We start from the raw sequence: 14776 nt of genomic DNA, 5'->3' as shown, positions 1-14776 counted from the left end.
ATCCTTGTTCATAACCACCTCCCTAATGTAAGGTGGAGGAGGGTCTGAAATGTGTGCAATTCTGGATCCTACTTCCTAACTGGAGCTGGCTTACAGGCCTCATTCCTTTGAGGCTGAAGCATTCAACCTGGACTCCCTGCCTTTGGCAGAGAAGTGATCATGGCACAGCGATGCTAGCGGAGTGCTGGGTACGCCTTAACTCTTTACATGAGTCACCCATTGGAAAGGAAGGGATCTTCCAGGGCATTCCTTTCTACCATGACAGTAATCTCTCATTAATGTTAAAGGGATCACGAGATGCCATCCTTTTGTACATAAAATCACAATTTTCATTGTGATTTCATTTCATGTCATTGATTCCAACTTATGGGTTACTGATAGGTAATTCAACCCAGGTTTCAGCAAACTGCACTACCAAATAGGAGAATCAGTTAGAGGTGCCTGAACCAAAATTTGGCCAGCCATTTAAAATTAATGTGTGAAATTCAGTCACACCACCTCTGCTGCTTCTGAGTCTTTGTGTCCCTATCCCCCTACTTGCCAGGCTCACAGTGCTGCAGTGACAGCAGAAGCCATAACTGGTAGAATGTCTCTGGCTACACATAGCAACCCAGTTCCCCCTTGGCTGCTCCCTTCCTTCCTGTGTAAAGTACCAGACCCTCCTGTCTCTAGCCCTCCTTTTCCAACTCCATGACCCTACCACCCATTGCTTCCTCAGGCCACGGCTTGTCAGGCCACTGCCTACTTTGTTCCCCTTCCTTTCTCTACCATGTTTCTAGATCAGGGGTTCCCAAACTGCACTTCACGGGACACACACACACACTTCATTCAGGTGATCCATGGCATGATCTGTGGCTACCGAAAACAAGAGATGGCATATCCATTGCATTAAATACTCATATTGATTTTAATTGTATTTCTTCCGTGTTGTATTGTATTATATTGTATTACAGTTTGAATTCTATAAAATTGTAATGCACAGTGTATTACAGTTGCTAAACAAGCAGAAAAACCATTAAGTGGTCCACCAAGATGCTAAGCAGTTTTCAAGTAGACCACGGATGTGAAGTTTGGAAACCACTGTTCTAGATCACTCTATTTCTCCTTCCATCTGCCACATAAAATTCTACTCATCTTATCCTTGTTGCCCTTTCATGTCTCAATTCCCTCTTTCTTCCCCTACCTCCAGGCTCCTCCTCCTCCTTTTTCTTATTTATTAAATCAACTAGTTACTTTTTTGCCATGGGAACGCAAAGTGACTTACAATATTTTAATAAAAAAACAAATACATGGTGTTATAGAACTTTGGGGGGGTGTCCCCCGGGGGTAGGAGGAGGAAGTAAGGCTGAGATCCATCTTGGAGAAGGAGATGAAAGAGTCTCCTGCACTGCTGTGGACCATGCTGTAAAATCTGGACTCCCTTCAGGCAGACTGAAGGTGTAAATAGGCGAATAAACCCTCTTTCTTAAAGCACAACAGTCTCCACCGTGTCTTCTGTTCTCCAAAGGGACACAGACCCTGTGTGTGTGCCTTTGGCCGCAAGTGCTCTGGCCACTGCTGGGTGGAGGGAGGGCAGGCACCGGGCTATTGTAACAATACATTAACATCTTAATTTTTTAAAAAAATCTGCGTTGAAAAAAGAAGCCACTTTCTCCACTCTGCCCCTTCATTCAGCTTCCTTGCCTTGGGGCTCCCTGTCCATTAGCTTCTCTACCTCCTCTCAGGGCCATCACAATCTTCAACCATTCCCCTGCGATGTATTAATGAATACCAACCAACCCCCTTTTCCTCACAGAAGGTGGACCACGATCTGCTCTGAACTGTCCCAGCCAATGCACCAGCCCAGCCAATCAGTGTCCGAGACGTCACCGGGCTTAACAATGTACAGGCTGTGCTGCATTAGCATCCGCGGAGTCAACAAGCGAGGCCAAATCACGTGACACTGTGGGGAGGGGGTTGTTCCAGAGCAGGTAGAGCCTTTCGGTTTTGTGAAGATTTTTTGGAGTGTTTCTATTTTGCCGCCTTTTCATTTTTGCTTGTTTGGGGGGGGGGGTTTAAATTTACGGCCAAAAGGGCGTACGATTTATTCCGCCGCCGCCCCCTTGAGAAAGGGCGGTTATAGCTCGCCTTGGTCCCAATTGCGCAGGTGCCAAGGTGCTGCTGTTCCCATATAAGGCGAGGGAAACCGCGCGGCACCTGAACATTCCGTCGAGTGAGGGGAGCCTGACCCCGCCCTCCTCCAGAGGGGTTCGGGCGAGGGCCCGCGCGCTCGTTCAGTGACGCTTTAACGGTCGCCCACAGCGTCCTTTATTCCTCCCCCTCCCCTTCGACAGCTGTCGTCCCTTCGCCTGTTTCCTATGCGCGCGCGCCTGTTTTTTCGGAATCCTGCCCCAGTAACAGCTGAGCGCCAGAAGCTCCGCCCCCAACAAGGCCAAGCTACCAATCACATCCCGCCTCCACCGTTTGTCCCAATCAACACTGGTTGGAGGGCATGTGCCGTCCCAATCGGACTCCTTTCATTAAACAGCTCTTTCCCCTCTCAGCCAACCAGAACGCCGACCTCCTTGTTTGCCCTCGCCCTTCCCGAAGCCCCGCCTCCTCCAAGCCCGGCGCGGCTTGCTCGCCCCTAGGCCCGGTTCCAGACATCCGCCCGCACTCTCTTCGTATTGTCAAGGAACGCCACAGTTCCGCCCATCAACGCCGCAGCAACCCAATGAACGCTGGGCCCTCGCGAACGACTCGGCTCGCTCGCTCGCTCCCTTTTATTAGTGCACATGCGCTGTGTCTCATTCAGCAACACCTTGTTTCCTCACAGCTCATGCTCGGTTAACTCTCTCTCTCTCTCTCTCCAGAACGCCCTTACCAAGGCGCAAGTCGTACGCTACGTCTCCGCTCCGCTCTACGCATGCGGCCGTTCCTTGGCTTCGGAAAGGCGTTCGGCGCGTGTCCAGTCCGCGGCGCATGCGGCTTTCTCCCGGCTCCCTCCCACGGCTCACTGCGCGTGCGCCCTCTCCTCCGCCGCGCGCCGCCGCCTCTGCGCATGCGCCCAGGCTTCTCTCTGCCTTGGTTCCGGTCTGGCTCCTGCCTTAGGCGCCATCTTGGATTTGGGGACAACTGGAGTGAGTGAGTGAGTGAGAAGGCAGAGGAGCCCGAGGAGGCGAGAGAGGGGAGGGGGGGCCGGATAGCGCCAGGCCCCCCATCCCCACAGTACTCCACATCACCGACCCCACCCTCTGCCGTAGAGAGGTAGCCCCTCCCTTCCCCCAGCCCCCCGCCCCGCAGGGCTCCCTGGACGTTGGAGGATTTCTGGGGCTCCTGGAGGACCAGCCCGCCCCCGTCCGCCCGCCCCGCCCCGGCCCCTCCTGACCCCCCACCCCAGTTTCCCCGTGAGGGCGGTGGCGCGTTCCGCTTCGGAGGGGCAAGCCTGAGTCCCCTCCGCATCCATTACCTGTGGGTCCTTTATAGCACACCCCACCTGAAATATATGACAGGGGCTGCGACGTCCCACTTAGCCCGCGTCTTCCTTCCCTTAATAGGCTTCCCAAAGAGTCGTCTGTCGGTAGGGCCTCTTGTCTGAGAGAGATTTCCCCTCCTCTAAATTGGGATATTCTCTCTTCTCCTCCCTTTCCCCCCCCCCACCGCCCTGAAGAGTCTCCGTAGAATTGGGTCTGCTGGGAGACTCCTCATTCACCTTTTCAAAGGGATGCCCCCATCCTTCCCCTTTAAGTAGAGCCCCCTGCACGTCTTCGCTTCTGCGGATCCTTTCTTCCCTAGCCAAGCCAGAGAGAGGGAGATACTCTAGGTGCCCTATGTCTCCTACGCAGAGGCCTCCCTCGTCCAGGGGAGCCAGTGACAGTTCCCTCTAAACCCTCTTCCTTGATTGGAGGAGTTGGGGAAGAGGAGGAGGAGGTCGGGGGTGTACTCCCCACCCCCAATATCCTGGAGCTGGAGCCGCAAGGGGAACAGTATCAAGGCAGCTGCCGAGGCTTACAGGTGAGACCTGAACGTACTGATACAGGGGAGAGGTGAAGGGATGTGTGTTTTGGTGGTGGTGTGGGGAGGCTGGGAAGATAACAGAAGGTGAACGTTTGCAGAACAAAGAGGTTGTATGCACCAATTTTGTGGAAATCCGATTTTCTTTCTGTCTGCTTCCCCCGCCTTCCCCCAACAATCATGCCTCCTATGTTGAGAAGCACACGCCCTCCCACCCCACCCCGAACTCATTTTCTTCTTCTAAAGGCTTAATGAAGGAGTAGCAACTTGCAGCTTTCCCCTGCCACATCTGGGCCCCACTTCTCTCTTCTGGAGAAGCCAGGAGTTCTGTTCACCAGAACATGGATCCTGGGTTTTCATTCTGCCACCTCAAATCCTTTTCTTTTTATTGAGAATAAAAGCTGACACCACCACCCCCATCCCTCCCAAAAACCTCCTTTGCAACCTAGCAATTGCATCTCACTATGACTGCTAGACTCATTTCTTGACTATGCAACTAAGAGCCCCTGGCTCCTAGTCCTGTTCCTCTCCATTAGGTCTTGTTCAGCTTTTAAGGAAACCTAGAGGCCTGTTTTTATGCCCTTAAATATTTGATGACAAGATTGGGGATGTAGGTGTTATCAAGGTAGGTTAACATGATGGACTACTGTTGGCTTCCCTAGGAATCATCATTCAGGCTGAAACTTTGTTGTAAATATTGAGCATGCAACCAGGAGTGAATTTTGGGGAAATGGGATGATTGCCCTTGGCTTGTGGTCTGGGGTTGGATTTTAATGTAGCACGCTGCCAAAAGTTTTGTATGTGTGTTTTTAATGGGTTAGGAGGAAGACATGGTGGGACTGTATTTGGTTGCAGGGGTGCTTCACACAGATACTGCAGAGTAATGAGGTTTAACATGACCACTTGGAAGGAAGGAGGATGAATGGAAGGAGGATAAATGCTGGATGGTGTTCAATTTGACATCCTTTTAAGCTACAGGGACCACTTCCCACTGGGCCTGCTCTTTTTGTATTCTGAGGGGAAACCAGAAAAGGATTTAATGTCAAAGAAACCCATTTTCCACAGAGAGGAAAATAAAATTCAGCATTCAATATAACACTGTACAAAAAATTCAATTCTGTTAATATGCAGGAGTTTCACATTTAATTCAGAGTTTTAGGTAAATTGAGCATTATTTAGTACTTGGTGGTGTGAAGGTGCTGTTAGGAGGCAGTATCTATAAGCAGTGGGGTATGAGAAAACCAGTACTGTATTCCTTGAGCAATGGCAGTTGTCTGTTTCTCTCCCCCTGCCCACCCAGGGTTGTTTTCAGATATCTCTCTAGAAAAATGGGGGCTAGTACCTTTAAAGAAGAGGTCTTCAGCAGTCTAGATTTCTGTACATGTCACATCTCAGAAGATCAATTAATGAATGATGGCATGTTTATCAAGCCCATTAACACAAAGCACACAAGTTTCAAGACCTCCACTTTCATGGATTGTATTGCTGCTTGACCTGGGTCAAAAAACGGGAGTTGGGAATATTACCGCCTCAAGGGATTGCGCATTTCTCTGGGACATACCAATTTAAGGTAGGAATTTAAAATGAGTCTGAGAATAAGGGGTGTTTCTTGTGGTGTGCATCCAACAATTTTCATCGTAGCTTGAACATCATTCCAGAAGGTTTCAGGAAAGGTTTTGTGTGGCATGCTTCTATCAAGGATGAGTAAGAGTCCTTGAGAGCTATGTTGCTTTTGGGGCTCCTCCATCCACTGTCCTAATAGGCAGTAGTTTTATCATGCAAGATGGGGCCCAGTATCTACTTGGTTGCTTTTTGACAAAGCTTTTCCTTTGATATTTTTTTGAAGGCTCTTTCTGAAGTACTTGGCCACCAAGATAATGGGATAAATTGCTTTTCTTTTGTTGACAGGAGTTCCTCAGACTTTTAACCCAGCTGATTTTCTCTTGTGACCAGTAACACTCTTATTTTAGTCTGTTTAGTTGGGGACAGCCTTGCAAATGAATGCCCCAAAGTTACTAATCTGTCCACATATGTTTATTCGGTCATTTCAATTATATCAAGAGCTCAAAAGAAAGGAAAAGAACCAACACTTTTTCCAGTTTCTCTGACTTACAGCACACTTCTGTGACAAGTTGGAAACATGTCCTGTTGAGTTCAGTGGGGCTTATTCCCATGTAAGTGAGGTTAGAATTGCAGCCCCATTCCTCTAATACACATGTCCATTTAAAACCCTGGTTCTGCCCCTGTTGCTACAAAGAGCATGACTTCTCAATGAGCATTTAGGATTTTTCCTTTGCTGGATTCCCCCCACCTATGTTCTTGATTATAATACACTTACTTCCAGTAATCTAAAACAGAATCATGAGCCTCCTTTCAGCTGGACATGTCATCATGAGAGAAGTTTTATCCTGGAATATTCAGATGTTTTTTTAAAAAGATGATTATGATGGTGTAACAAAAGTGTTGCTTTGAGCCAAAGGACTGCAAACAAGCCAACCCAGACTAAGAATAAAAGCATCCTACCCCTCTTGCCCAGGCACTACTTAGGGGAGGTGGAATTGTTTCTATATTTGTGGCTGCTGATTCTGTCTTAAGAGGCTGCCTCTTTTTGCACATCTCACCACGGTGTGACATAAAATAATAATTGGTAACACTCTTTGGTCAGATAAATTTAACAGCCCAAAGTTTCTAACTTTGATCTTGTCCTTTGTCAGAGAATACGTTGTTAAGAAGAGCTGGCAAGCAGAGGAATGTCTGAAAGGACACATGTAGAAGCTTGAGATACGATTAGAACTTCTCTCTTTCACACACGCACACCCCACCCCCTCAACACATACAAAAGTTCCCCTTTAGACACTATGGAGGACTTGCGAAAAGTGGAAGTGCTTTCTATAACATCCAACACCAGTCTTGTTTTCTGCCTTTAGTTTTCAGTTGAATCTGGTTTGGTGAGAGTTTGTCTTATGTACGTCTCATGACTACAGGCCTTTCCATGGGCTTAACATATGTGACAGGGTATGCAAAACTAAATCACCTCAGTAGTCTGGACAAATGCAATATTTTCTTCCAGCCGGCGAAGGGCATTTGTTAAGGTAACTGAACTCCTTCCAATTCTTTCTTAAAATAGTTTTCTAATGGTTGCAGCAAAATCTCTGGAAATGACTGCATTGTGTTCTCAAAGCATTATTTTCTGTCATGCTGTTGTGGTAGAATACAACCCCTAGGGCTTGCTTCTGAGTTACCCACAGGTTACTCAGTAAGCCCTGTATTCTTCCAGCACAGAAGGAATTGGTAGTGCGGGGGAGAAGACCCCCTGGAATGAAAGCATCCTAGAACCTCTGAAAGGAAAGAGGCCAGGACAGGGTATTTCATAATATTTAGGAAAGAGACTTTAAGGCTGGAGTCCATTTACCTGGAGTAAGCCCCATTGAATTCAGAAGGGCTTAGGTCTAAGTAGGCGTGTAGGATGGCACTGTATGATTTGTAACCCTGTATACTTAATTGAGATGAACCCCATTGAGCACTGTAGGAGTTGCTTCTGAGTAAACATTCAAAGGATTGTGCTGCCTGGGAAGCAAGGACTAGGAAGCAGTAACAGAACAGAGATGTGCTTCTGTGGACCCAGGATGCTGTAGCTTTGCTGAAGCTAAGCAGGTCTGGGCCTGGTTAGTTCCTGGATGGCAAGAGTGCCTGGGGACTTGAGTTCCATGATGGAAAAAAGATAGGATATACATCTATTAAATATAGAAATTGCTGCCATAATTTTTAATAAGCACTTTATAATCCTTGTAGTTGCAGTGCAAAGCCAGCAAATATGAAGAGGGCAGCAACAGGTGAAGGGCAGCTCTTCTGCTGTTTTGTGGCTGGAGCTTTAATGCGTTTCCTAGGTTTCTATCAAGAGGTTATCCAAATGGGCTACGTGTGGATATTTTGGAGGCTTAAGTAAGGAGAAGGGATCAGAAGCCCTTTGTGGAGGTGCAGCGGCCTCCCCTGAGTAAGTTCAACAAACTGGACCAGAGTTTGTCCTTTCTTTCATTCTGTGATAGTATTTCATTGCCCATTGGTGGTATTTGGCACAAGGTGCTGTCTAAAAGCATTTACTGGGCCAGTGAAGAAAGAAAGAAAACCCACAACTTGCTTCTCTGCCACTACCACAAAGGACAGTGGCTAACATTTGGAGATTGGGACCAGTCCAGACGTTGTGGCTTCCAGTGTTGCAGGCAGGTGATCTTTAGGCCTCTTGATTTTGGGTGTGTGGAAAGATCCACATGTGCCACAACTGTGGCACTATCCCGCTTTCAAATACTTAAAGCCAACCTGTGGGTATTGGATAATTCTGCCCCCTTCCTCTCTAGGTTCAGATGGCTCTTCCTTGCTCCATATCCCCACCACTGATGATGTTTTGCAATAGGGAGAACCTGATGGAGTTTATATGTTCTTCACTTTTTAATGGGACTCCAGCAGCCTAATGCTACCATCTCCTAGTGTATCTGTTTTCACCTGCAATTTAATGACTTTATGTTTGTGGAAAGTCTGCCTTAGGATTTTACATTTCACTGTTGCCAAGTGTCTGCTGTCATAAGTTACCTAGCTTTAATTGCCAAGTTAGGCCTGAGGCCTCCTGACCACTTCTCTTAAGACTTTCCCCTAACCAGCTTTCACTGTATATTGTTTCACTGATTAAACCCAGAATAATCAGGCTGTTCTTTTAGTTCTTCTGTTTACCTTAATCTCTGTATCTTAAAGAATGCAGTGTAAACAGCTCAATGCTTGATATATTTCAGGTGGTAAAATAGAGTAGAAGCAACCTCACCAATTTTGGCTTTCCAAGCACACATAACAATCCCAGCAGCTTTTGAGGAAAAACCCTTAATAGTAGATGGGGTACAGTGGCAATCACTTGGGGTGGACATTGGTATACTAGGTAATGCATTTTTGTTCCTTTTTCCTGCACAGTTGAGCCCATCATTGTCAACCTACTTGGCATGTTGGCATCCCCAGCTTGTTGCTACTCCCTGTCAGAAATCTGGTACCCCTCTTTGCCATCCAGGCATATGAGGTGCATTTTCTTCAGGAGATCCTCAAGTTACATCCTCAGTTTGTGAAAATGAACAGAAGAATTCAGGATCACTATCTGCAGTTCTCTAAACTGTAGTAGCTGGAAAGCCATTAAGGTCAAGGGTCCATCTCCCAGCCTTTGGATAGACACTTAATTTTTTACAACATGTCCGTCCACCCTCCCTTGGCAAATGTCATTCTGGGTAGCGTGTTCTGCAAGCAGATTGTTGAAACTGGCAGCAGGTCCTGTGTCAGAGCTTCCTGACTAATTTTCATAACTCACTGTAGCTGGATTGAGCAAGTGAGCCAAAGCACATGCTATAGAAAAGGCAAGGTGTATTGTTTGTCCTGGGTGGTTAACTCCTTTCCAAATGTGCTTATCCGGTACAGCAGGGATGAGGAACCTTTTTTAGCCCAATGGCTGCTTTCCCTTCTAGGGAGCCTTCTGAGGGTCACATGCTGGTGGTGCACAGGGACGGAGGCAAAAGCGGGCAGAACAACCTTTGAACAGTAGGTTAGTTTCTACGAAAAACTCACACTCCCCTTTCTCTTTCTGCCATCCAGGCAAGCAAGAGGCATTATCAGAGTTCAAAGACACCTTCCAGCCGGGCAGAAACACACAGGCAGTCAAGCAGGGCCAGTGAGAGCTGTTGCCTGGGGAGAGGGGAATGCCTGGGGAAAGTTCTGAGGGCCAGATAGAGAGGCCTGAGGGGCCTGAGGTTCCCCACCCCTGTGTTACACTCTGCAGTTGAGAAGAAATCCTTAAGCCTGCCTTCAGGAGTGCTCTTAACCCTCTAGCACAGGTCCTTTTTAATAGTTATATTACAATAATTAAAGATTATATATTCTTTTTGTGTTTATTGGAAGTGTCTTGTGCATTCATGTAAGTGCCATGAGAACTACTGGAAAAGTGGCATAGAAGTATGCTGGCAAATGGTAACTGCTGCTTTCTGTGTCTAATTGCAGCCTCCCAAAGCTTCAGCAGAAGCAGCAAAATCTTGCACGGCTCTTTAAGAGTCACAGGCCTATAAACTGGTTCCACTTTTAGTCTGCACATCTTGGGTCAAATGTGACATCCAGACCTGCTGATGATGACCTGAAAGCAGGTCTACTGTTCCATGTTGGGTGAGAGCCTGATCTACTTTTGCAGATCCTTTTTGCAGTCGATACAGCTTATGCTGCAGGGAGCATTTCTTTCTGTGTAAGGAGTAGCCCTAGATGACTTCTCTGAATTCATTGTATAACCCTGTTCCGTTGACGTTAGCCTGGAACCTCAAAACCAAACTTGAGAGGTTAAATTCTGTGCACTGCTTAGTGAAGTGAGGTACAGCAGAAGGATGCCTTCCCACCCGCATTACTGCTGCCAGGCTGGCCTTGTGATTTGCCTTTTTGCTTTGGATTGTTCCCTGGGAAGCAACTGAACAATGCAAGGATTTCCTCTCGCTGACATGGCCTGCCTGCAGGCTCTTGATTTCCTTGTTTTTCTGTTCATTGGGTGGAGGAGGGGAATTGGTTCAATGAGCTCTGCCCATCCCAGAAGGTGAAGAGGTACCCCAAGAAACTTGTTTTGGCAAACGGGGTTTAGATGCAGGTTGGTGCTCCTCAAAAGGCAAAGGCCACGGGCCTTGTTTTTCTAATGTTCATCTAGCCAGCCTGGCCTGACCCATTCCCATAGGCAAAGACTCCAGGGGGTTACATCCAGCTGACTAATGTCAAGGGCAAGGAATGGATCCACAGTCCAGACATACAAGATGTTTTAGCCTATATGAATACCCTGCTGGTTCATTCAGCTGATGGAGTCCTGCAAAGGATCACTGTGGAGTTTTGCAGCCTGCAGAGGTGGTATCGGGGGGGGGGGGGAGTAGCTGGTGCCAACTTTTACAGACCTCTTTCTTGCCTTTTGTGTTGAGCAAAGATGAAGAGTGCCCAGCCTGCCAGGGTGTGATTAGCAATAAGGTCAGAATAGTGGCTTATACCTGCATTAAGCATAGACTCCAAAATAGTGAGGTTCCCCCTCTGGGAAGCAGGGTACCCATGTTAGGAGTGTCTCCCTTGGGCCAGGGTGGGAGGCAGCATGGCTGTCCACCTGTCTTCCCATTTAGTGTAGGGTCATAGGTTGCAGCTACTGCAAGCGGCAAACACATTCTCCTGCTGAAGGATCTCTCCCAGGGAATTTAGGTTGGTATGTCTGGAAATTTGAGTTGTTTGATGTAGGGTTCAGAGCTAGAATCTAGGCTGCCTGGATTTGTCTCTGTTCTCTTATAGAAGCTTCAGCCTCTTGTACGCTATAATGCCACATCAAGAAGTATGGGTCATCTTGCCATAGAATTTATTGATTGATTTAGAGCACTTGTACCCCGCTCTTCAACCTAAAAGTCTCCTGGAGTGGCTTGCATACAATAGCTTGCAAGACAGCCCCTGCCTGCAGGCTTACAATCTGAAATGTATTTCTGCTCTTTCCCCCCCTTTTTTTACTTCTGTGCCACCTGCATCTTTTAATCTTAAAGACCTTGATTAAAATAAACTCCATAGATGTACCAATTGGGGCAGTGTGTTGCAGGTAAAACATTTCAACATAGTGACATGCAACTGTTTCATATGTGGATGGTTAGCTTTTAACATAAAATTGTATGATGGAGGTGATATTTTCCAGGTGGTGAACAGCTCTGAGCACCTCTTTGAGGACTAATAAGGATTAAGCAACTTCTGTACTGTCCATGCTTCCTGTGTACAGGGTTATTGGTCTCTGGGCCGAGTTCAGGGTGATCACATTAGCGAGCCCTAAAAAGCTCAGGCCCCAAATATCTGAAGGACTGCCTCCACCGCTTCCAAAGTTGTTGAGTGTTACGATCGACTGAGGGGGCTCCCTTGGTATCCTCATCCTCAGAAGTGTGGGGAAGAGTGGCCCAGGAGAGGCCTTTCTTTGTGGCAGCCTCTAAATTGTGGGACTCCCTCCCCACAGTGTTGTGTGCAACATCTTCATTGGACAGCTTTCGCTGTATGTAAAAGACACACCTCTTTGCCCTGGCCTTTGTTTTTTGGGGACTGAACTTTTGTTGGATTTATACTGTTCTGTTCCGTTCAGAGAGGATTTACTACGTTATTATTATCATTGCAATGGTCTTAACTGTTTTTATAATAGTATATTGTAATACTGTAACCCACCCTGGAACCTATTGGAGAAGGGCAGGTATAAAAGCTTAGAAAGAAAGAAATTACCTAGTCCACTTCTCCTGTACCAAGCCCAGTAAAATCTCAGGCATGCCTCTCAAAAGTCTCATTTGCTACATGTCCCCATAATTCCCTTCAGCCCCTCACAACTGACTGACCTCAGTTTACCCAAAAAAAGGAATGGGGAACCTGTGGCCTTCAAGATGGTGGTGGACTATTTAACTTTCATTATTTCTAACCATTGGCTTATTCTGATAGGGGTTTGGGTGCCAGCAACCTCTGGAGGTCCATGTGTCCCCATCCATCCCTGCTCTAGAAAGAATTGTTAAGGAAAGCAGCACAAGATAGCCAAATCACAAAAGCAACCTTGGAAGGGTTGGGCTTGATTATTTCTTTTTGGTTTTGTATATACATCCTTGGGAATAATTGCCATCAAAGAAGTAGTCTTTAAAGAAGATCTTGTTAATTTCTTCCTCCTCCCTAACCTGACTTTCAGCAAGAGCAGAAGGGAAACTAAAGCAAGAAAGAAGTTTATTAAGCTGAGGCAATTCTTTGTGAGAATGTGGCTGCTGTACATGCAGGTCTTTGCCCACTGCAAGGGGAAGGTGGCACTGCGCATGCAAGTCTGTGGAGCTGAAGCATGTTCAGTCCTTCCACACTGAAGAGGGAAAACCCAGCAAGAACCTTCATCCTGTCTTAGAAGGAGCAAGTCATGGAGGTTATTTTAGTTGGGAAAGCAGCAGGGACAAGTGTGCTCTGAGTCAGAGTGTATTGTATCTCAGGGAGATACTCCTGAGGTTTCTTAGGAACAATTGGGGCCTGTAATTTATTTTCTAAAAGAAATTTGCTTGCCAGGGTATATTGTTGTGGTTAGAGCAGAAAAGTTGGAAAACTTAGCGATAAGCAAAGTTTCGGGTGCATTCAGTTCCCCAATTCAGTACATTTTCAGTTCCCAATTGTATGCTGCTGCTAGTGTAGCAGGAGCACAACATGAAGAAGAGAAACAGCTATATCTTCTCTGATCTCTATGAAGTCTTACCCCATTTGCTGGCATTGGTGCCCCCCCCCTCCAAATTCTTCTCCTTGATTACCATTCTACACCACTTCTCTTATTTTTGTGGGTGGGAACTTGCAACTCCTGGATTCTCTTGTGAAGGATGTCCTGTATGAGCAGTGACTGGATTGGATGCAGCTGTGGAAGATTTCCCATCCTGGCTGATTTGGCAAAAGAATGGGCCTTTTGTAGGGAGTCTGATATATTTTTATAACCTGCCTTTCTTCCACTAAGGAACTCAAGGCAACCTACATGAGGTTCTTAGATGCCCCTCCCTGGGTCCAGTCCCCTCACTGATCAGGCCTAGATATGTTTAGCTTCAGGAAGGTAGCCTCATTGTGTGTCCTATCAGACCATGTCTTACCCTCGGTGAGCTTGCTAACCTCTGTTTCCCCACCTTAGGAGAAGGGCAAAGGTGCAGCCCAGCCTCCTCCACGGCCGCCATGCCGTCTAATGCCCGGGCTGGCAGCTTGAAGGACCCTGAGGTGGCTGAACTGTTCTTCAAGGATGACCCTGAAAAGCTCTTTGTTGACCTGCGGGAGATTGGTCATGGCAGCTTCGGAGCAGTCTACTTTGTGAGTGTTGAAGGAGTGGGGTGGGGCGAAATTGCTGGAATTGAACACACCCCTCTAGGCTCACTTAAAGCATGCCCTCCAGCTCCTTCTTACTCCTTAGCATCACACCTCTTTGCCCTCCCTGTGGAGAAGATTACTAGTTATAACCTCTGCGTGTATGCCCCAGGTTCGGAAACAGTATGCTCCTGAATTTCAGATGCTGGGGAACAACAACTGGAGAGGGCCGTTGCCTCTCCCCCCACCCCTTATGGGCTAGTTGACCACTGTGGGAAACAGGATCTGGAGTGAACTGACTCTTGGTCAGATTCATCCAGGCTTCCTTTCTCGTTCTTAGGAAATGGGTTACCAATATGCCTCTGACCTGTGGACATCTCTGGGTGTGAGAATGCCCTCTTGATCTGCATTACTTTTTCCAGGCAGAGAAGCCAGCTTCTGCTCAGCCCTCTGAATCGACTGCCTCTGAATCTGGCCATTGCTCCCCCCCCCCCCCAACAGCTTCCTGACACTCTGTTCCTTCCACAGGCCCGAGACATACGTAACAATGAAGTGGTGGCCATCAAGAAAATGTCCTACAGTGGGAAGCAGTCTAATGAGGTTTGTGCTTCACCCTTCTTCTGACAACACTAGTCGCAGCTGGCCTGCCAGCAGACCTTGGTGATTAAGTTCCCTTGGTCTCTAGATAGACTGAGAGTGCCCTGGATCCATTGGGCTCCGTCCCATTCTCTCCTTCATCTGGAATTCAGGCTTCTCCATGCTCAGGCCCCCTTTGTGTATCTTCCAGAAATGGCAGGATATTATCAAAGAGGTGAAGTTTCTGCAAAAGCTGCGGCACCCGAACACCATTGAATACAAGGGCTGCTATCTACGGGAACATACAGCATGGGTAAGATGAGAGGGGAAGCTGCTCACATTAACCTTTTGGGCT

The 14776-nt window shown here is 47.4% G+C and overlaps 1 protein-coding gene across 2 annotated transcripts in view; it reads left to right on the top strand.

The window, feature by feature from the left end:
• Window positions 1-3398: 3398 nt before the first annotated feature.
• Window positions 3399-14776, top strand: part of TAOK2 (TAO kinase 2) — a 37823-nt gene continuing 26445 nt past the window's right edge. Inside the window, exons 1-4 of one of the 2 annotated variants that reach the window (XM_080977854.1) lie at window positions 3399-3993; window positions 13679-13851; window positions 14374-14445; window positions 14633-14734. In XM_080977854.1, the coding sequence (XP_080833980.1) occupies window positions 13720-13851; window positions 14374-14445; window positions 14633-14734 (306 nt within the window). In that variant the 5' untranslated portion in view covers window positions 3399-3993; window positions 13679-13719. The remainder of the gene's footprint in view (window positions 3994-13678; window positions 13852-14373; window positions 14446-14632; window positions 14735-14776) is intronic. The other variant, XM_080977853.1, reaches the window with a different exon arrangement.

The sequence above is a fragment of the Podarcis pityusensis genome, assembly GCF_964106645.2.
Source record: "Podarcis pityusensis genome assembly, chromosome: 13".
In the NCBI taxonomy this organism is placed as follows: Eukaryota; Metazoa; Chordata; class Lepidosauria; order Squamata; family Lacertidae; genus Podarcis; species Podarcis pityusensis.
Note: the sequence above shows the minus strand (reverse complement) of the source record. Positions and strands in the feature narration are given on the sequence as shown.